General features: G+C 36.3%; 3 protein-coding genes across 8 annotated transcripts; 2 read left to right on the forward strand and 1 right to left on the reverse strand.

The window, feature by feature from the left end:
* Positions 1–45: 45 nt before the first annotated feature.
* Positions 46–6904, reverse strand: LOC113726547 (probable protein S-acyltransferase 23). Its single transcript, XM_027250325.2, has 13 exons — positions 6472–6904; positions 6230–6370; positions 5827–5939; positions 4927–5006; positions 4212–4375; positions 3408–3546; positions 3223–3322; positions 2299–2350; positions 2096–2173; positions 1832–1930; positions 1174–1252; positions 953–1098; positions 46–536 (listed from the first exon to the last, which is right to left on the reverse strand). Exons 1-13 carry the CDS (start codon positions 6727–6729, stop codon positions 348–350), a joined length of 1638 nt encoding a protein of 545 aa, XP_027106126.2. The 5' UTR covers positions 6730–6904; the 3' UTR covers positions 46–347.
* A 1768-nt stretch (positions 6905–8672) lies between these two features.
* Positions 8673–13992, forward strand: LOC113726550 (soluble inorganic pyrophosphatase 6, chloroplastic). 6 transcript variants are annotated; one of them, XM_072074948.1, is made up of 7 exons: positions 8673–9235; positions 9758–9927; positions 10737–10837; positions 10980–11161; positions 11801–11899; positions 13100–13172; positions 13487–13992. In XM_072074948.1, the coding sequence occupies exons 1-7, from the start codon at positions 8984–8986 to the stop codon at positions 13537–13539; spliced, it is 930 nt and encodes a 309-aa protein (XP_071931049.1). In that variant the 5' UTR covers positions 8673–8983; the 3' UTR covers positions 13540–13992. The 6 variants fall into 6 exon arrangements, 5 of the variants coding, with proteins under 5 accessions (XP_071931049.1, XP_071931051.1, XP_071931052.1 ...); XM_072074950.1 differs by having other exon boundaries at positions 9776–9927; XM_072074951.1 differs by having other exon boundaries at positions 8673–9184; positions 9776–9927.
* Positions 13993–15680: 1688 nt separating this feature from the next.
* LOC113726551 (soluble inorganic pyrophosphatase 6, chloroplastic-like) lies at positions 15681–19780 on the forward strand. Its single transcript, XM_027250333.2, has 6 exons — positions 15681–16069; positions 16854–17014; positions 17633–17733; positions 17875–18056; positions 19151–19249; positions 19388–19780. The coding sequence occupies exons 1-6, from the start codon at positions 15818–15820 to the stop codon at positions 19478–19480; spliced, it is 888 nt and encodes a 295-aa protein (XP_027106134.1). The 5' UTR covers positions 15681–15817; the 3' UTR covers positions 19481–19780.
* The last annotated feature ends 2165 nt before the right edge of the window (positions 19781–21945 follow it).

Below are 21945 nucleotides of genomic sequence, written 5' to 3' on the forward strand. Positions count from 1 at the left end.
GTCAGTGAGTGCAAAACTACAATCTCTAAACTCAGGCCAACGATCTGTCTCAAAAATTCGAACACAATTCTTGCGGTAATGAACCCATTTCTCAATTGAACTATAATCTCTGATTGTCAATCAAGTACATAGAGAGAAGATACCACTTCCACAATAAGACAATGTACATTCCCCCCCACCCCAAATATTAATTTTGAGATTTTGCTTTGTACAAAGTGTAAACAATCTTTGAGTTCTGCTTTCCTATTTCAAATTGATCTACATTGTATCCGTGACAGATGTCAGAATTTACTTGCATGTAGCAATGGATTCCCATTCAAATAGCAAGCCAGCATCTTCAACTTTCACTACCTCGCAACCTGCTGTAAAGGAGGCCAAGCAATCTCATTGTCATCCGTATAACCACGTATGACGAAGTCTGAGCAGTTCTTCCTGCACCCGTGGTTATACGGGTTGCGAAAGTGGCCATCTGGCCCGCGAAGATATCCATAACGCATAGCATTTGCCATTTCATTTGTGGTAATATTCCTAGAGATCTGCGCGGCAGAAGACTTGATCAGTTACCAGTACCAAACACGACTGAGCATCCAAGACAACATTTTCACCATGTGAAAAGTTAAAACCCAAAACAAAAAATGGAATTTCCTTGTTCAAACTAAGCTATGTCTTCGAATTTGGCAAAAGTGGGAAGGGGGCCAAGCACTCAATTTCTAACATTGCCGCAACAAGGCAACAACTTTTGACCACAAGACTTGAACCTGAATTTTCCGTCACAATTCACCCCAACAATACAAGCTTGAATCTTTTCTTTTTCTGGGGGCCACAGGGGGAGGAAGTGCATAACAAAAGAAAATTTTGTTTCTTCTTGCCAACTCTCTTTCATTATCTGTTCTTTTATTCCCCAGTTGTGTGTGTTTATGTGGTGGTGAATAGGAGGGTGTTGATCCATTACCTGTGAAACTTGAACTATCAATAGAGTTGCAGCAGCAAGAAGAATAGATCCATCCATGATAAGAAATGCGACAACCCCAGGGTGTTCAAAAATAACGTGATGAATCCATGTTTCTCCCTGTAGCACAAATACTGATGTCCAAATTCCTGCCATATCAAGACATTATTGTTATTCGTGAGTAAGTGAAGACATAAATGCTATCAAAGACTTATCCAACTTACTTTGAAGAGCAACAGCAGCACCAATTAATGATGTCATCATCCCCAAACAGAGAAAAATGAAAAAGTCACGTTTATTCCTCTACAAAAACATCAGAAGAAAAGAAATAGTGAAGCCAAGGATAACTATTCAGTATGTAACTGCAAAGTGTAAAACAACCTACAAGTATTGCCACCAATAGTAGCAAATTTTTAGATAATAATGTTAGAGAAAGTCCATATATGAAACCAAAGCCACATGAATTAACAGAGAGAGTTTGCAAATGCAAAGCAGGATTCAGTACATTTCAGCATCAACAGCATCATATATGAGAAAGATAGCAGCAGAAGACCAAACTGTATTTAATAACTTCTGTCGCAGAATCCCATCATAAGGCTATATTACAAAGGCAGGCAACCAGTGAAACATCTCATTCTGTGTAAAAGAATTGAAGTACGTCAAAAGGTGACTCCAACTTAAGATCTCTATCACGAAGCCACAAAAGAAGCTCATTCTCCCAGGACAAATAGGGAAACACAGGGGCTTAATAAGAGTAAGAAACAAGCAGGAACCAACAAGTTGAACCAATATTGAATAACCGAGATTTCTTATGAAACTATGAACAAACCTAAACAGACTGCAATATAGTTACTTCAATCAGCAAATAACACTAAGACCTACCTTGCCCACACAATTTGAGATCCAGGGACAGTGATGGTCAAACTGTTCCACACAGTGTTTGCAAATTGGACAGTGCTTTGAGCGAACTGGTCTTATTATCTATACATAAACCAAAAAGAGAGATGACCCACATATTACTAAATGTAAGATACAAAGGATTTTACATACTCTGCTTCAAAATTTAATTAATTAGCATAAAGAAAAGTTAGTTTACATATTTCTAGAGCATATTAAATTGGTAGCAGAATAACTTAATTATAAAACCTTGCAGGTAGGGCAGAGCTGAGACCAATTTCCAGTCCAAACTGAGGAACTGTTCAAATCAATGTTCAACAAAGGATCCTGCGAAAGTTAAATAACCTAATTAAGAATCAAAAGATGAAGACGGCCATACCAAAATCTAAAATTTGCAGAAAAAGAAGATCCAAGAAGGTGATAGGCAGAGAAACACAGAAGACCTCAAGTACCTCTGAGTCAAAATGACTATCCATCCCAGTCTTTATATAACCTGGATCTTTGCTGCAATTGAATCAGAAAGTGCCATCAGACAACATGAAAAAAAATTATGCAGAAGATTATGTGCTAAGTATCATAAAATGAGGACCGATGCAACTAGCGATACCATGTTTGACATTTACAATAAACAGAACAAACAAGAAGCCCCAGACAAGATGATCAATTGTTTCTGAAAAATTAAAGCTGAAATAGGAACTTCAAACACATAAAATAAGCAACTGCTGGTGATGACACAAAATACTAGTTCCAAGCCAACCACAATCACTTTTTCAAAATAAAATCATGACAAAGCTACTGGGCCCCAGTCACAAACAGTGCTCTAAAAGATCATAGCAAATCTTTCTGAGTCCTGGAATTGAACTTCAATAACTTCATCAAATTTGACAGATCTAACCTAGGACATGCTTTAGCTTATTTACTCAAAAACTACCTGTAGATGCTTTAGTACAAAAGCAAATTTTGGGGACAATATGATTTCTTACTCACTAAATTGAGTTTTCTGTTCATACTTTGACAATATTTAAGTATATTTGTATAGAAATCTAAATTATGATAATTTTAAATAGAAAAGCAATCATGTCTGCAAAAGTAAAAAAACTCTATTCTATAACTAAATGATTCACATTCAGCTGTGTTTCCAGATTCAGCAATACTGGAAACCTGCTAATTCACATTTTCCACCCATAACTTGTTTCTGTAAGCAGTCTATCACAGTTGATGACACTTATCAGCTGGAAGTTAACTGCTAGACTAATCAAATGCATACACAAGTAATGAAAAGATAGATGCAAAAGAATGCAGTTCACACACAAAATGGCATTCAGATCAAAAGAAATCATAGCACAATATTCTGTATAGGGTGAAAAGATACATACCTGCTACAGCGGACAAACATTACCAGTGCTGCCACTGCCAGAGAAACACCAGTCCATCCCCAAAGTCCAACTACAGCAGTTACTTTTGTCATGTTTGAAGCTAGCACAAGTGTTTTGAAAAGATTAGCAAGGAAGCAATTCTAACTTGATATATGGAATAGTCTAAAATTTATAGATTGAATTACCAAAAATGACTGAATTCATGAAGAGAATGATGTTGAAAACTACAAGAGAGAACAGAATTGGAGCATAACCAATATTTCCGTTCTTCCAAGGGAAAATTTTGTTCTGCCATCCCTTACTGTGTGCACGCAGAGCATCAGACTGCAACAAAAACAAATCAGATCATATCAAAAGCCTTCCTAAAGGTAAAACTGTCCTATTTTGATACTCGAGCAGAATAGATAAATTGTTTCAACTCACATGACAGGAAAGTCAAAGAAAAATCTCTACTTGACAAGCAGAAGAATGCGCTATTTCAGTTATATGTGACACATACTAACTCTCCTAATTAGATTAGGATTTTTTGTCACTTTGTTTACTTTGTTACTTCTAAAATTCTAACTTTAGGATGCATAACTTTTACCATCTCACAATTTATATAATAGCCCCTTAGCTAAAGAACCAAAAAAATAAAAAAATAAAACAAGAACCAAATATAGTTGAATTCAAACATGACAGCACTACCTGCCCTGCATACAAGAGAAGCATCACCAGCATAGCTGTCAATACTCCTAAAGTTTATCAAAAGAAATATGGATTTTAGTGTATTCTCATTCTCCCATCTTTTAAAATTGTTAAATATTTAAATGTGTATCATGAGCCAAGAACTACAGTAGGTGGAGTATGGAAAACTTTGCACGTTGAGCCACCATCAGATTTGAGTAAAACACTTCAGCAACTTGAAAGGCCTGAAACAGACAGTTTTGGGGGTAACAGCTACTAATCTTATATACAACTAGAAGTTATACCAATGCAAAGTTACCTACGAGGGAAAGACCAATATGTCGATGACCTTTGTCAAATGCAAGCTGTACAGGCGTAAACCCAGCCTTATCCTTCACTAGTAGTTCCTCCTTAGTGCCTGTGTGTAGGAGAATAGTACATGCTTCTGCATATCCTCTTAATGCAGCCCAATGCAGAGGGGTACAGCCTACATTTCAATGACAGATCAATTTGGCCAGAACGAGTTATATCAAATGAGATTACGGAAATAAGTGTCCAGTCAAGTAATGTATAAAGCATTGTGTCACCCACAGTTGCCTTTAGTTCTTTGACTAATACAAAAAGTATCCGAGTGACATACATGTTTAAGTCAAAATGGATATTCACCACCCTAAGTGAATTTGCACGATCAAATATCCTTGAGGAATTCAACAAAAGCCCTTGAGTCCCACTCACGTAAAGAACCTCTCTCTACCCTCCCTCTCCCCCTTCTTCCCCCACCCCCTGTTGCATCAGTCCTACTAACAATTCTTCTTCACTCCTCCTCCTCCTCGTGAAGGATGAACAGCCTCTGGCAGACTAGTTGTGGATTCAAAGAACCCATCAGGCATTTACCAAATGGAATATGTAATGTGCACTCACATACCCGTGTCTTGTCATGTCAACCTGTCTGCTTTCGGGTTTAACAACGAGCTGAGCAACAAAGACTCCAAGGATAAACAGAACAAGCAAAAGTGCCACAATACAATATCAACGTACCTTCTTTATCCTGCCTCCCTTGGTATGCATCTCTAAATAGCAATAATCTGATTGTATCAGAATATCCCTTGTAAGCAGCCCTGAAAGAGGCCATTTAAGCAGGCATAGGCCCATTAGCAGAAGAGAAACTCAAGTTCAGGAAACTGGCATCGTATGTCACTATTGAAATAATGATAATAATACCTAAACTAACTGAGAAAAAAAAAAGGCCAAGCAAAAGAGTAACTAATCCAACAACTGAATCACAGCATCACCCACAATATGATGGTCAAGTAAAAGAAAACTCCTGATCAATATCTTCAGCTAACAGAACAATACGCCTCTATGGATAAGCAGAGTTGCACATAATCATTAAGTAAGCACTTCAGAATACATTTAAGTTGTACTTTCATTTACCATATTAGCTAGTATGGCAGACAGATGCATTTAGCAGACAAAAAACAACATCTGTCATTAAAACCGCTAATCCAGGTAACTCCAGATATTACAAGATTCGGATCACCCCTTTGCTCTTATTTGACAATAATAGATGACTAGATCGGTAGTTCTAGAACAAAAAATGAAAATTAGAAATAGCCCTGTTAATAGAATAAGAATGGGACCAGATTTCTCTATCTAGACTCATTTTACCGCTCAATGTGACAAAAAAAGCAAGAGAATGCAATAGCACACAATTTCAATTTTGACTTTCCATCTATATCTCATTGTTCCTCTTGTCTTCCAACTTTTCCACTCAATTCCTTTACCCAATTTCATTTAGATGCCCCATCTAGGTATTGAAAATTTTTGAACAAGTGGTATGCTGGAGGGATTTTACCCAAAGCAAAAAAGAAGAAAAAAGGAAGAGGGAAAAAAAAGGGGAAGAAGAAGATACAGATGCAGCAAACAAATATAACATACCAATGTAGGGGACTTCTTCCATCATTATCAGGCACATCAAATTCAGCATAATACTTTGCAACAATGTGATTTAAGAATGCTGTTTGTCCATATTGAGCTGCTACATGAACTGCCTGCAATGTCAGTAGTTACTACTTTGAAATTAACTGCCAAGGTATTAGTTATCTGAATTAAATCAAAAGCAACCTTTAATTTTGGGTGCACAAAGTTCTGCCGAGTTCATACTTAAATTTTCTCCCCAAGAAAAATTAAAAACTTCAAATAGAATGTGTTTTTACGTTCCGACAAATATCCAACTTGAATTGCATCTTACATGGAATAATGAACAATGACACTACTGAAAGTAAGTTTCAGCGGTAATTACTACATCATAAGAATATTCAACAAGCCAGCAAAACATTACCCGATAACCATTAACATCAACAGCCTCGACTCGCGCCCCGTTCTGCAACAGAACATCGGCAGCTGCAATTGATCCCCTGACAGCCGCCCAATGCAACGCCGTTTGTCCAGAATTGTCCGAAGCATTAACATCACCACCGCGCTTCAAGATGATCCAAATAATTCGATCTTGGAGCAAAATTGAGCCAATAAAAAAAAAAAAAAGAATCTTCGAACACTAATTAATTCCTAAAGAACAATTACCTGGATGATATATTGTGCTACATCAGCGAAATTATTCAGAGCAGCCCACTGGAGAGCGTAGTAGCCGTTGCCGTCGGGTTGGGAGACAGAAACGCCGTCGTTTTCGACGAAATTTCGAAGTTTGTCGAAGTCGCCGTAGGCGGAAGCGGAGAAAATGTCAACAATGGCAACCTGGGTAGGGTTTTGACAAGCGTTCTTCTGATCGTTGGAGTCGGATACCATTTCGATCTCGGATGACGCCATTTTCAGATCAATCATAACATGCCAGTAGTATACTACTATTAGAGCTTCTCTTGACAGAAGTAATTAATTTCGGGGGTTTAGGGCTTAGGGTTTATATATAATGATTCGATGGGCGGGATTTTCCGTTTCAATTATCAGGTGCTTAAGCGCTTTCCGCCAGCTTTTAGCTTTAGCAAGATTACTTACCAGAGAAGTCCAGACTTCAGACTTTGACTCGCGCGGCTGAAAATTTCCAATCAGGGACTCTACAAAAAGATATTTGCGCAACCGGCGACACAATCTTTGGATATTCATCTACTTCCCATTTAAGTTTTGTACTCCATGTTAAGTGCCCATTCAACACAATCAGTTCTAGTTTACCTAATATATTTGCAATTATTCTGGTCCAATTACCATCTAGTGTAAATATCTGGCAAAAAATATTTCCACTCTCAATATTTTTATTTGGAATTTAAGATATCCTGTATATTGTTCGCATGCTGCATTCAAATAAAAAATCTTATGCAATTTAATACATATTGTTGTATGAATCTTGTCGTTGATAGAAGATTAATTGTGATTAAATATTATAATATGGCCAATAAATGTGTAGAGGTAGTAAGTTGTAATGTAAGTCTAGAATATGAAATCACCAAATGTTGTTTTATTATATTGTGTCACAAAAAATATGAAATCATCAAAAGTCGTTCTTTTTTTTTTTTTTTTTGTTTCCTTGACATTTCTCACCTCTCAAATGTGACGTAGTTATTTCTTTATTCTTCGATATATTTTACACTATACTTGCCTCCAAATTTCAAATAGTAACTTGTCCGGATCAAGGGTCTCTTAAGTTGAACTTTGTAATTTTTATGACTTTTGATATAAATTCAAATAACCTTAGTGTAGTTATAATTTTCATACTACTAATTTAATTGAATGAGCCGAGAAATTTGCTTTTATACAAAAATGGGGACATGTTAATTATAATTACATGTATCGTGCAAAATTAGAGACAATACTACAACTTGAGAGGTACAGGCTATATAATTGGAGCTTGCATTATCTCCGATGATATGATATGAAAGTGTCAATCACAACCTTTTTATATTGATTCGTCCAAACTCGCTCATTAATAAATGGATCCGAGAATGCAACACAGTTTGAATGAATTTTAACTTTACATGAGTAACTCAGTTAGATTCATTTAATTAGTAGATAATGGGTTAACTCATTTAACCCATTTAAAAGTAATTACACATTCAAAATCAATATTTGGTGAGTATTAAGGGGATATATTTGAATTTCTTATTAATAAATCACAATAAAATGTCATTGGAAAGAATTAAAAAAAAAGAATTTCAAACAGGTCATAAACTCATGCACATTTATGCCTATTTAGTATAAATGGATCAATTTAATTATACCATCGCCCAATTATAATCCGTCCAAACCATTCTGACTCCGCTGAATGTTAAGCTATCTATAACTATGCACAAAAATTACTATAACAACTTACATTTTTTCAACCGTCGAGATAATTGAAAATTTTCAACAAAGTTAAATTAACACTCGAAAGTAATCGACGTCAAGGTACTAAACACAATCTAAGGTACTATAACAACTTACAGCACCTTGCAAAATGTTTCGAAATTAAACCAACACAGAAGGACGAGAGGGAAGTGAGGTGAACTGTTGAGAACTGTTCCGATAAGTATATGGCAGTTGCAATTATCAATGTAGCCAATTTGGGAGTTTATGTTAGAAAAGAAAACATGGGAAATGTTAAGTTATGGAAGACAAAAAAAAAAAAAAAAGAAGAGGAGATTTTAACGTTGTTGTCTGGAAGTTAAGGTAAAAAAATGGATGACTTCGGATATATGTATTAATAAAAAATTGTTCAATACACATTTGAGTACAAAATTAGTATTTAAACAAATTTTATTCGACAATCTCAGCTTCTCCTTTACTTTCCAGCCATATCGGGCAGAAAACTTTGACAAGCAAAGTAGTAGGAGTTCATCCCTTCAAATCATATGCTTTCCGCTCTTTTTCTGCCGCTCAAAGACTGCCAAACGTTAGAAAGACGCCTTTTTTGTCACCTTCTTTTCTTTTTTCGTCAAATCACAGCTCCCAAACTAGCTATAGCGACAAATCAAACATCACAATCATCTCGTCACCACATGATTCTAATGTTGGAAATTTCATTAGCAAGCAAGCAAATTTTAAGCAACCAAGAGGAAAATGAAAAATTTTATACAAGCAACAGCGAGCTAATGCAATATTGTTAGGAATGGTAGCTGCCGGAGTTATGGTGTCATTGATACCAGGGATCGGCTCCACTTTGCCATTAACGAAGAGCCCATTTTTCAGGCGATCGAGTACTATCAGCCTCCGCTTCATCAGCGAAAACACCAAGCGACTTGAGCAGCAGGGGCACGCCATTCGCTGTAATTTTAACCACCCTGGTTACCAGATCCAAGAAGAAGGCCAGGTTGATAGCCATGATTACAGAGTCTTCTTGCTTGATAATACTGGCAAAAAGGTATACAAAAAATAATAGGGGAAAAAAAATCAAATTCTTCGTATGTTATTTGACCATGATCTGACGATATTGTGTCAGAAAATGTTAAACCAACTCACTGAACTAAAGAGATAACTGACTCAGTGAAGTGAGAGAATGGATAAATTGGGTTCTTCTGTCAACGTTTCAGTTTCAATTATTTCATTAGATGAACTTTGCTCAGTTTTGGAAACGTGTTAAAAGGGGTGAGGAATCCTGCTGCTTAGAATCTGCTCTTTGTTTTAAAACAAAACAAAGACCCTTTAAATACTGAGCTATATTCGGTCCAGGAAATGCTCGAATTTGATGTTGGTGATTGGCTAAGAAAGTGTGCAATAGATTAATGTACTTCATTTTGTCTCTAACACCTCAAAAGCAATTATGATCTTATATTACATTTGTGTGAATGGTGTAGCTACATGGAAGATGAACTTGTGACTTGTGTCTCATACTGTCTATCTTCTCGTCTGATTCCTGCTTCTTTTTTTTTTTTTTTTGAAACAGTGTTTATTACATGTGCAGATTTCGCCTTGGCATGATATACCCCTACACGTTGGCAACGGCGTGTTCAATTTTGTTGCTGAAATTTCTAAAGATTCAAACTTGAGAATGGAGCTTGCCACCGATGAACTATACACCCCTCTCAAACAAGATAAAATAAGGGGTAGAATTCGGTAATGCGTGCAAGGATGCTTTAACTGTTGTCTTCATGCTAAGTGTATTCTCTCCGTTAGGCATGCTAGGAAGTTTCTAAAATTTGCATATCTTTTGGTTTTTGTATCTTAAGTCATATTGACATAGCATATAAATATCTGTTTGCCAGCTTCATGCTAACAGTAATTCTTAGCAAATTTGTTTTCCTCAAGAGATGCTTAATGAATGTAATGAAAATGATACAGTTAGGCTACAGGGATTACTAACTTGAGCTTTCAATCAAGGAAATGATTATAGCATTTTTGCCTCTAAGGTTTTTCTACAACTTCACCTTTCGGCTGCTAGCTTTCTCCGTCTTCTGGGAGAGCTACTTTCTCATTGTTGAAACCAGCTAGTCAGATAAGTGAATTCAACCATATTTTATAGGCAATCGTGTCATTAAGGCTGGCAAGCATTAAGCAGTTGACTATCAACTTTAGTTTACACAAAGGAATATAAGCATGGTGTGGTTGGAAAACAGTATCAATGGCTGATCTATTGCAGATATCTTATCTATGTCAATGATAGTTGGATTTGGCACTTAAAAGGAATCTAAATTAAAAATTTTGTAATTTCCCGAGTATTTTTACAAAATGCATATGTAATAATACCAAGTGTCTTAATAGGAGATAAGAAGGCCTGAACATAGACAAGATTGTTTATCGGGCCTTTAGGTGAACGTTTTATGTTTTGGTTAAAGTTTTTGTGGGAACATTGTGTAATTCATTGCAAAATGTATCTTCTTCTTGTTTCTTTTTCAGCATTAGTTACCATCATATAATTGTCTTAGATGCAATATGAAGTGGAATTATGGATTGCTTCCTCAAACTTGGGAAGATCCTTCATCTGCAAATCCAGAAGTTGATGGCGCATTTGGAGATAATGATCCTGGTAAACATCTATCTATTCTTATCTTGTGATCAACGTTTCTACTGAAATAATGTGTCTTTTCCTACTGCTCCAACCAAAAGGAATAACAGTTTTATAGAAAGCATATTTATTTCATACATCTGAGAGTCCCTTCATTTTGCAGTTGATGTTGTTGAGATTGGGAGCACCTGTGCCAAGGTTGGTGAGGTTTTGAGAGTCAAGCCACTAGCTACTCTTGCACTGATTGATGAGGGTCAACTTGATTGGAAAATAATAGCTGTTTCCCTGGATGATCCAAGATGTTCTCTCGTTGATGATGTTCATGACATTGAAAAATATTTTCCGGTATGTTTAGGTTCAATGAAGCTCACATTTTTGCTTTACAGCTTCTTTTTTCTGTATTCCATTCATCTGCAGATAATAATGTTCTGTTTTTTGGCTTATTCTGTCAGGACAATTTCTCATAATGGTATTAAAAGATGTAGGACTCCCACCGCATCTCAGTATAAAGTTTCTTTTCAATTTAACAGCATGAATGTCATTTTGGAGGCCTAGTTTCTGGGTGTTTTAAAAAGTGGTGATTTGGTAATCTAATGAGGGCTACCTAATAATCTGGCCATGAATCGCTTTTTAGTATGAGATAATTCAACCTGGGCTTCACATTGTTCTTCTAGACATCTGTAAGCATGCAAAAGAAAGCATGATTAATTAGGTTAAGAATTTATAATTGGATGAATGATCACATTAACTTGACAATCCATGATAAAGTATGTAAAATATGTGATCTATTGAAGACAAAAGCAGCAGGCAAAGAATTAATCTGCTAAAGAGAAGTTCATATTTGGTAAAAATGTCTCTTACCGACAAGGCTGATTGGCTGGCTCCCACCTGGAATAACCTTCTTTATAATCTTTTGCAAATTGATTGATCTATTTCATGATAATACATTTCTCTGGTCCAAGACTAAGCATACATTTCCTTCAGGCCACCCTAACTGCGATCAGCGAGTTTTTTAGAGACTATAAGGTCTATGATGGAATACCTGGCAACAAGTTTGGTCTAGGAAACAAGCCAGCAAACAAGGTACACGGTCAATAATGCAAGATCCGGATTTGTCTTTTACTGAATGGATGAGTTAAAAGATATTCCATTTTCCTGATTCTGGAAATGTCCTTTCATAAAAGGTTTGATTTCTTGTGAATCAGTCATACAACCCATATTCTGCTTATTATATACCCTTATCATAAATGCTCTATGGCTTTTTGTTTTTGGTCTGCATCAATGTCTCAAGCTGCCCGAGTTCATAGAGTGCTAAAACTCAGGTTATCAATCATTTATATATGGATCACCAAACTCTAGTAATCTATTAAAGTTTGTCAGTAATCTCAAGCAAGATATTATGGTACAACCTGGAAACTTCCATTCCAACTTATAATTAGGCTAATGCATTTGTTTCTAAAAGTCCATTTAGTGGCAGCCCTTTGTTGAAAATGCCTGCTAACAGAGAGGGAGAAAAAATTCCCTTACCATGTCATTGCCTACTGAATGTAGGTTGGGAAGAAGGGGTAAAGGAAGGGAGTGTCTTACTGTAGGTTTGAGACAAGGAGGGAGGGTTAGAACAGCCACACAATGCTATGTCGAGGGTAATTTCTCTTAACATTTTGGGGCGGAATTTGTACTCTTTTGCTGTTGTGAATACTTCATTGGCAATTTCTCTTCTTATACTTATGTTCTTGAGACAAAAGAAAAGTTACTTGGAAGAGAGATTATAACCCGCACACATTCTTTTTTCGAGGTCAGAGGAAGGTGATACTTAGCCCCCCCGGGGGTGGGGGTTCCCTGGTTGTACTTTTGCTCTCAAATATGTTTTCGTTTCTAAATTCATATGAGCATAATGGGGATAACTGCTAATTGGATGGCCATCGGGGTGGCTAACTACTTGATTGTGTATCAGTCTACCCGTTCTCTTGACTTCCCTCTTGCACCTCCTTTTGGCTTTTGACCTCCCCATTATCCTATCCTCCAATGGAGACGAGATGACTGATGAGAGGAAAGAAGCACATCCACCTATTGAAGTCTTTTATGATGAATGAAAAGGCTACGAGAGCAAAGAAAACAGAAATTGGGGGACGGAAGAAGTGGAAGACAGGAGAAGTAATCAATTTTCATGCAGACATTTAAAGCTGTTTATTGTTTGCATACGTCTTTGTTTCTTTCTCTACTTTAGCTCTTAAATATTATGTCCTCCTTGTGGTTTTGAAGAATCTAATGATTTTTGGACAGGATTACGCTGTCAAGGTTATCAGGGAAACCAATGAAGCTTGGACTAAACTTGTCACAAGGTCTATCTCGGCGGGTGAGCTCTCCCTTGCATAGACGTAATTATTGAGCGTTTGCGCTATTATTGTGTCTCGTATCCTTGGCAAAAACAGAAATGACCTGAAATCTCCCACTGGATTCTTTTTCTGTAACAAATGTTGATGATGATAATAAGCTTGTCAGTCATGACAAAACCTGGTGTTTTAGCAAATATGATTGATTGCACGCAAGAGCTCTCAAATCATTTGCTGAATCACATGGCGAAGGCGCGCGCGCGCACACGTACACACACATATATTTAAGGGCGGATCCCGTTTCGTCTTTAGAAATGATTTGTCCAACACTTGACAGGTCAAGAATTCATCACTTGGACCTTGCTCAACGCTTCCTCCGCCTGCTCTTGAAATCGTAAATGTCACAAATGACTTTGTGCCGTGCGTCCCAATCAACAGAGCGGTACACTTATGAAACAAAAGTTACCTCCACCACCTGCATCAACCAGGATGGCCGCGACGTTTGTCAACATTTTCTACGACGTTTTTTCCGTGAAGGAGAGCCTTTAGGAAAGTCGACGGCTGCTACTTTTGAGCTCTGAAGAGGATGACATCGTCCGTCCCTAGGGGTGGAGCTGAACCAAGTAGCTCGGCTCAAACTCGCGAGCTACTTGATCAGCAGCTCGAGCTCTAGTTCGGTTGACTAAACTCGATCTCGAGTTCGAGCTGCTCGTTAGAGCTATCGAGTCGAGCTCGATCTTAGAAATATAATACTCGAGAGTTCGACGAGTTCTATCGAGCTTTTTATAATATATAATTTAATTTTTATTATTGTGAAATATTAATAATATCCTTTATTTAAAATTATATATAAAATATTAATTTTTATTACTTGAGCTTGATTAGGCTTGATTGAGCTCGAATAAGCTTGATTTGAATTGGTTACATTTAATTAAACTCGAGCTCGAGGTCGAGCTCGAGTTCCATAAATTGATGTCGAGCTCGAAGTTGAGCTCGAGTTTTATAAATTGATGTCGAGCTCTGCCTCGAGTTGAGCTTGAGTAGTGCACTATTCAAGCTTGACTCGACGCTACAGCAGCGTCTCGGAGAGCCCAGTCATTGTTTAACCTGAGTAGAAGAAAACATAATACGTACAATAAGTGATCATAACTCAATAAGTATCTTTTCTTAATCTTTTGAAAGCAAAGTCATAAAATAAAAGTTGAAAACCTTGCTACTAATCGATTATCCCCTGCCGATTCGATTATCAAGTTTCCAGTTCTTGCGGTTATTTTCGATTCTCAATCAAACCTGGTTTTAATTGATTTTTTTTCAAAGCGATTTTTTGAATGAATTTGAGTTGAAAGTCTAGCTGATTTTTGGTTCAACCGATCGAACCAACTGATCTGATCCGAGTTTAAAAATATGGATCAAATTTTAAAAAATCGCTGCTATCTTTTCTTAATCTTTTGAAATAGTTTCAAAAAATTTTCGTGAGGTTTTTTATTTTTGATTCATTGACCTCTCCTAAATTTCTAACAATATCACTTATCGGTAATGTAACCAAAAAAAAAAAAAAAAAATTTGGGTGTAATTTTTTGGCTTGTGGCAACTGTCTCTTAAATGCAATTTGGCTTGACTTAAAAATGCAATTTGGCTTGTGGCAACCTGACACGCTACCCACGAGCCACGGACCTGGTTAAATAAACGCTGTTATTGGTAGGAACAGATGGATGCTCTTAGTGCTTTATTCCTCTGCTTTTAATTGCATTTTTAAGTCACTATAAGCCTGTGAGAAGAACTAAGACCAAATTTCTAGAGATTTTATAAAAAAAAATACTATAATGATAGAATATATATGAAATAAAAAGATAATTGTGCGATGTGTCAATGAAAAATTTTGTTTTTTTTTGGAAAACTCACAATCCAAATAAGATCCTTTTTTTTTTAATAGTATCTTGTGATAATCAATCGCATTATTTTTAGCTTAAATGATGATTGCAGTTTGGTTGGTATGGACCTACAATTGTGGGACAAATTGAAGAAATTATAATTAACACCCACACTTGACCGCGAGATAATAGTAACATAAATTCGGAATAGACTCACAACTTGAAAATTGGACACAAACTCTTGGCACCCCTGATTATTTTGCTTAGTGCAAATGAAATCTATAGGTACTTGATATGGCATAACTGAGAGTTGAATCTCGTATCAAGGCTAAATGAATGCACATTACTGTAACCTTCGATTTTTATGCAAATTTTTATTCACACAAAAAGAGTAAAAAAAAAAAAACTTATTTTTGTGCTTGATCATCAACATATTTACTGGTTAGATTTCGTATTCGGTCACTTTTCAGAGTAGAGTTAGTATTATTTATATACAAAATTTGAAATTACAGCTAATTTGATAGCATATTTTTTGTCTTACCAATTAATCGGGGTGAGAATTTTAATCAACGATGAGGGTATATTATATATACCTATATATCAAAAAACCAAAAATGTGGTATAAAGAGTTGTATTGTATGCCTTAGAGCCTTTTGTGCAACAGTCAACCAATCAGGGCTTACCGTTTGGGTCTGTGGTCAACAATTAACTAGAGCGGTAAACAGGAGTAAGCCCTGCTTCTTTGCTCGTCGATTATCAGCAATCAACAATCAGAAGCAGCAGCAGCAGCAGCAGCAATGGCGGCCACTAGAGCGATAGTGTCAGCAAGCAACACTATCACCACTTCATTATTGAGAAAAGCCCCATTGCAAGGCCCCAACAGCCTCAGCTTATGTTTCAACTACAGCAACAAGAGTGGACTTGTTTTACAAAAGAGGAGACTTTTTACCTGCAGTGCTATCTATAATCCCCAAGTTCAGATTAAAGAAGAGGGCCAGCCTGAAACTCTTGACTACAGAGTCTTTTTCCATGACGGTTCTGGCAAGAAGGTCTCTTTTTTTGTGGGTTTTATTTTCTTTTGGTTTTTTGGCTGGTTTGTGCCGAAATTCGTTCAAAGATGCTTGCTTTATGACCTGGGATTGAAGGGTTTAGTTAGTTCTGAAAATGATGTTTATTTGTTTCCTTTTTTGTGCTGGAATCTGTTTAAAGATGCGTGCTTTTATGGCTTGTGATCGAAGAAGGGTTGTTTGATTTTGAGAATGTTGTTTTTGTGTTTTTTCAGATTTCTTGTTTGATATTCTCAATCGCTTAATAGAATAACTATATGCTCTTTGTACTTCATTAGACTGTTGGAGTTGTCTAGATACTGTTGGTTTTGTAGCGAATGCTGAAAAATTCTTCTTGACATTCTTAAGTTCGAGTTTCTGAACTCCCATGTTTAAGCGTTTAGCGTGTTAAAGTTAGGAAAGGGGAAAGCTACCCAACTTCTGCTTTTGTTATTATACTTTTGAATTATTTGGGAGATTTTAAAACTTATAGTCAAGTTTGTAATTTGACAGTATAAGCACTTCATTTGCCTGGTTTCTGGTTACCATGTGAGCCTTTTGATATCTTGTTTGCTAATATTTTTGTAGTTTTAGTCGAATAAATTAAGGGTTTTATACAAGCAAATGTTTAGAATATTGAGGGGCCATTCCTCCTTGGACCAGATTTAGAATTATAGTCCGTTGATTATATTGCTTCTTAAGCAGAGTAGTTGGCAATGTGTAGTTAATAAGTAATGGTTTCTCTCGTAAATTTTCATGAAACATTCTGTATCAATTTTATGTGCAGATTTCTCCTTGGCATGATATTCCATTGCATTTGGGTGATGGCTTGTTCAATTTTATTGTTGAAATTCCCAAAGAATCAAGCGCAAAGATGGAGGTTGCAACCGATGAACATTTTACCCCTATAAAACAAGATACGAAAAAGGGAAAACTTCGATATTATCCGTAAGACTAAATTCATATTCTTTTTATGCTTTTTATTTACATGTCTTAGGCTTGACTGATCACTGCTGCTGCCCAATTTGGAATCACTATGTTAACTTACTGGTGACAGACTGGTTAATGGACACATTTCAATTGATTTTGTACTCGGTGCAAATTATGTTAGTGCCTCACCTATGAGTTTCTTTGCTGGTTCTCTCTGATGGTTCATGGACCTTAAAGTACCCTTATTTCTCATTCCCTTGAATAAATCAAGAGATTCCAAAAGATAGATATCTCTGACTAAGAATTTCCTTTTAGAATTCTTCACATGGCAAGTTCAGATTTTCAACCAGTCACACCTTAGACGTTGACTAAATCACCAACCATTGACATTCAGCGTGGAAGTTTTGGCTCCTATCAGAGTGATTATTATTTCCTTCAGTGGCTGATGTTTGGTTTTGGGATTCTTTTTATCTAGCAAAAGAACACTATCATCTGTTTGTAATTCTATGCACATATTTCAGTTATATGCATATTACCTATTGCACTAGCTTTTATCTCTTTAGGACATCTGATCTTTCTTCACATTTTTTTTCCTTTCTTCCTTTATTCAGGTGCCATTTTTCTGTAATTTCTCAGGTACAACATTAACTGGAATTATGGGTTGCTTCCCCAGACATGGGAAGATCCTTCATTTGCGAATACTGAAGTTGAGGGGGCATTTGGAGATAATGATCCTAGTATGCTTGCCACCTGCACCAACATTCCATGATAGCTTGATTTAACTGAATTGCTCATTCGGCTTCCTATAGAAGCATTGTAGATTTATTCCAAAGTAGCTGGCCTTTTAAATCTTATCTAATCAGTGCTTTTATCTGCAGTTGACGTTGTTGAGATTGGCGATAACCGTGCCAAAATTGGCCAGGTTCTGAAAGTTAAGCCTTTAGCTGCTCTGGCAATGATTGATGAGGGTGAACTTGACTGGAAAATAGTTGCAATTTCTTTAGATGACCCAAGAGCTTCACTTGTTAATGATGTTGATGATGTTGAGAAGCATTTTCCGGTATGCGAAGTTTACGTTTATGCTACATTTTCTTTTCCTGCTGTTCTGAAGCATGTTTAGTCTTTTTATGATGTGAACTGGGAATTTATGTATTGTAGCAACATAGCTGAAGAAGTGACATAATCATCCATATGGTCGTTTCTAAATGGTTTTTTAAATTGATGATCTGACGAGTCCGCTACGTGCATTGACTGTTTAAATGCAAACCTGGAGGAAAAATTTATTGAATGCATGTATAATTATTTGACTAGCCCCAAGGAAGAGTGGGAAATTAAGGAAAGTGCTAGGTAGATGCTCAAGCAATTGTGAAAGTCAAGGGAATAAGAATCTGAAAAGGAGTGATTAAGTGAAAACCACAGAATCTTTCTCAATATAAAATACTGGTCCCCCTTCTCACGAATTTTGCTATTTACTTCTCTTATTTCGGTCAACATCTGAATCACTCCATATGGTAGAAACTGATGAATCCTAGGAAACAATGATTGAGGAATTCTTGTACTACACTTTTCAATTTGTTCTTTTTTGTTGAATATGGATTTTTAGGTTCTTGAATCGTTCAGTAGTCACTGTCAAACTTTGTTACCAGGATTTCGTGAATGTGCATCTTTTTATGTGGTATGGAATCTCAGGTGCAGATATCTGAAGGATGAAAAATTGAATGCCATTTGTCTTCCATCCTCATTTTCTGCTTATAGTTTATATGGAAAATTGATAATCGCTTATGGTTCATGGAGACCAGAACTGATATCAGAAGCCTTAGTTGTCTACTAGTGGACTCAGCCCTCTATTCCGCGTGTTTTTGTTATCTCCTCTATTTTTAGGAAGATCTGTAGTTTAAATAATTCAACGTTGACGTCCCTGTATGTTTTTATTGTAAAAACAGATTTAAAAACATTCGGTGAAAAGCGTTTCAATTAAGAGTAAAGTTGGAAGCTGATGTTAAAAGTCATGTATATCTGTCACTTCACTAGCTCTTTAATGGTTGTAACGCTTCCAAACCCTTCAAACTATTGTTTGGAAGCGGAGCACTTGTTCTTCTGAAGTTCAACAAGTACAAGATAGGACTAAATTTCTTTGTGCCTGTAAATTTCCAGGGCACTCTTACTGCAATCAGGGACTGGTTTAGGGACTACAAGATTCCTGATGGAAAACCTGCTAACAAGTTTGGTCTAGGGAATAAACCAGCAGATAAGGTATGGTGCAATTTAAGCCTTAAAACCATTTACTAATATGCAGCCGATGTTTTTTTGTACTTCTTTTCCTTTTTTCTCAAGCCTTTTGTATTCAATGCTATTTTTGTATACCAACATGCTATTTACTTGTCATAACAGGAATATGCGCTTAAGGTCATAACAGAAACCAACGAGTCCTGGGCTAAACTGGTCAAGAGATCTGTCTCTGCGGGTGAACTTTCACTAGTGTAAATGGCACTTGGAAGTTTGAGCTGCCTGACATTCAAGGGGATATGCTGTGCGTCTCCGGGAGCCCAAGTGATAGAATTTATTTGAGATGAGAGTGAATTTTCTTAATCTCCAGATTCAGATGAATAATTTCTGCAATTATCTTGGAGTTAAAATGTACTTCTTGACCTTAGTGTTCTTGTAGTTAAGAAACTTATTTGTGAAGTTCTTGGTCGTAGATTTTCCCTTGCGCCAAGAGATGAGATGAATGATAGATGCGGTGGAATACACAAATAAACTGAAAACGGAAGATAAATTAGGTTCTGGGTTTGAACTGTTCATTTTTTTTGAGATTGTTCATTCACTGAAAGCCCTCTCATCGTTCCCACCCTTCCGATTAAAAGAAGGTGCAGACAAGCAAAATTCAAGATATCATTTGTTCCTGTGTTTGAAAAAGATGTCATTCGTTTCTAAGTAAATAAATAAATAGCAAGACACAACTGTTCCTGCTGTTGAGCATTTTTCACTCTTTTTAAGCGTTCGTCATTCATCCTCTGCAACATTTGAGTACGATTTGGAAATCCACCCATCGCTTTCGGTGAAGCAAATCACACAGCATATAGCTAAAGCAGAGGAAGAACTTCAAAGAAATAAATTACGTGGGGAAACAGGAAACGAAGACTTTCCATGGCATGCACACTTGGAAACCGCATTTGGGCGTCTGACCATATTCTATCAATTTTTGTCTTCAGGGCGCCATTGTGAATTTTGGTCAATACAAAACTAATGACAGAAAGAAAATTACAGAGGTTCCACTTCAAGATCTCATGATTTTATACTAAAACATCATTGATAATTTTTATGTATACAGGATCAAAAATAATATTAATTTGGACCCCGCGTTACATTACACCACTTCTATATGATTTTTTCGGCTTTCAAGAACTGCAAGCTAGGCCTAATATGCTACAGTTCCTGTGAGTTTTGCAGGGTTTTATTTAGGTACAATAAAATGTTAGCCATGCGCAAGTAGCTTAGCAACTACCATTTGGGTGACTTTAACAGTTGCAAAGTTCAACAAGTTCTGGAACCCTCTTGTCAAATGCCTCATCTCCTTCATGGGATTTGTTCAGTGCTTGTGATCTGCGTTGAAGAATAGAAAACCATTTCCCCTCTTGAAGCCATTTTCGCACAGATACCTGTACTCGAGAAAGAGGCAAATTTTCTGGTTGTTCTGCAGCCGGTTGTGGAGGCAGGTCAGTTGTAGGTGCTTGTGTTCGGCGGATCAGGAGGAGCATTGCTGCTGTCGGTGACATCTGATATCAGAATTTACAATAATGCTGCAAAAACAAAAGTACAGAATAGGAGTCAGTCTAGCAGTAGTACTTCTTTTTATAGCAGCGAGTCATACGGTTGGTGAGATGCTTAATTGATGCAGTCTTGAATTGAAATTCTTTAGATTGTAAACAGAAGTAAAACTGTGTGCTAGGTTGCTAATTTGACTGGTTTTGGCCTAAAATTTCTATCTTATCAGTCCATCTTCTCTTCTACAGTTTACAATACCCCCAGCCTTGCTGCATTTACTTGCACTTCCAAATTTTTGAGAATTCTTTTAAACCTTTCTTTTGCTTGCTTTTTCTACTGTGTCTGCATTTATGCTAAGCCACAATATGATTGCACGCTTGGATGGAATGGAACGGAACTAGACCACGATGTGGGATCCATCCATACGTCTTTTTCCAATTACCTGTGGATGGATTCATTTCCATGGGCTTGGGACTTGATAAGTTGGTTGTACTAAATGATTTCAGGTAAGTGAATCTTGGTTTCATGTAATTATTAAGAAGCCGTGGTTTTGGATACGCGACAGAACCTGGTTGCGTTTTTATGCTAAAATAAAGGGTTATTATCCCTTTACCACCTTAAATTATATAACTACTACCAGTTTACTTCCTAACATCATCTTTTAGTCACTTCACCTCCACAAGTAATTCAACTCAACATGTTAAGAAATTTTGAACAAAAATATCCTTTTACTCTGTAGCATTACTACACTGTTATTATTACTTTATTCCTTTAAATTATAGTGATATAATCGATTTAATTCCTAACATTATTTTCTTGGCATTTTACTTCATCGTTAATCTAACTACTATGGTCAAAAATTTTTAAATATATTTACCCTTATATATATAATTAAAAAAATAAAAAATTTAGAATGATTATTCTTTTTTTTTTTTCACTTTAAGAGATCCAAAAATATAAAGATAAAAAGGTTTTCTCAAATTTCTTTTTCATACTTATTAATACTATGAAAAGAAAAAAAAAAGATAGGAAAGAAGGAGACGAAAAATTAGATTTTGCTAAGAAAAAAAAAGTCTAACATTATCGTATTAATTTAAAGTTGTTGGGATTAGAATTAAAATCTGGTGGTAAACAGTAAAGTGAAATAATTTTAAAATAATAAAAGTATTTGATTCTTTCTTATT

This window comes from Coffea arabica, chromosome 2c (genome assembly GCF_036785885.1).
Source record: "Coffea arabica cultivar ET-39 chromosome 2c, Coffea Arabica ET-39 HiFi, whole genome shotgun sequence".
In the NCBI taxonomy this organism is placed as follows: domain Eukaryota; kingdom Viridiplantae; phylum Streptophyta; class Magnoliopsida; order Gentianales; family Rubiaceae; genus Coffea; species Coffea arabica.

Bases quoted from the DNA above. Each gene is read 5' to 3' on its own strand.
- LOC113726550 (XM_072074948.1), top strand. From the start codon at position 8,984: ATGGTAGCTGCCGGAGTTATGGTGTCATTGATACCAGGGATCGGCTCC. The intron at 9,928-10,736 runs GTAATGCGTGCA...TAATTGTCTTAG, and splicing joins AAAATAAGGGGTAGAATTCG to ATGCAATATGAAGTGGAATT. The intron at 10,838-10,979 runs GTAAACATCTAT...TTCATTTTGCAG, and splicing joins ATTTGGAGATAATGATCCTG to TTGATGTTGTTGAGATTGGG.
- LOC113726547 (XM_027250325.2), bottom strand. From the start codon at position 6,729: ATGATTGATCTGAAAATGGCGTCATCCGAGATCGAAATGGTATCCGAC. The intron at 5,940-6,229 runs GTAATGTTTTGC...CTGACATTGCAG, and splicing joins TTGATGTTAATGGTTATCGG to GCAGTTCATGTAGCAGCTCA. The intron at 2,174-2,298 runs GTACTTGAGGTC...TAACTTTCGCAG, and splicing joins ATAGTCATTTTGACTCAGAG to GATCCTTTGTTGAACATTGA.
- LOC113726551 (XM_027250333.2), top strand. From the start codon at position 15,818: ATGGCGGCCACTAGAGCGATAGTGTCAGCAAGCAACACTATCACCACT. The intron at 16,070-16,853 runs GTCTCTTTTTTT...TTTTATGTGCAG, and splicing joins ATGACGGTTCTGGCAAGAAG to ATTTCTCCTTGGCATGATAT. The intron at 19,250-19,387 runs GTATGGTGCAAT...TTGTCATAACAG, and splicing joins GGAATAAACCAGCAGATAAG to GAATATGCGCTTAAGGTCAT.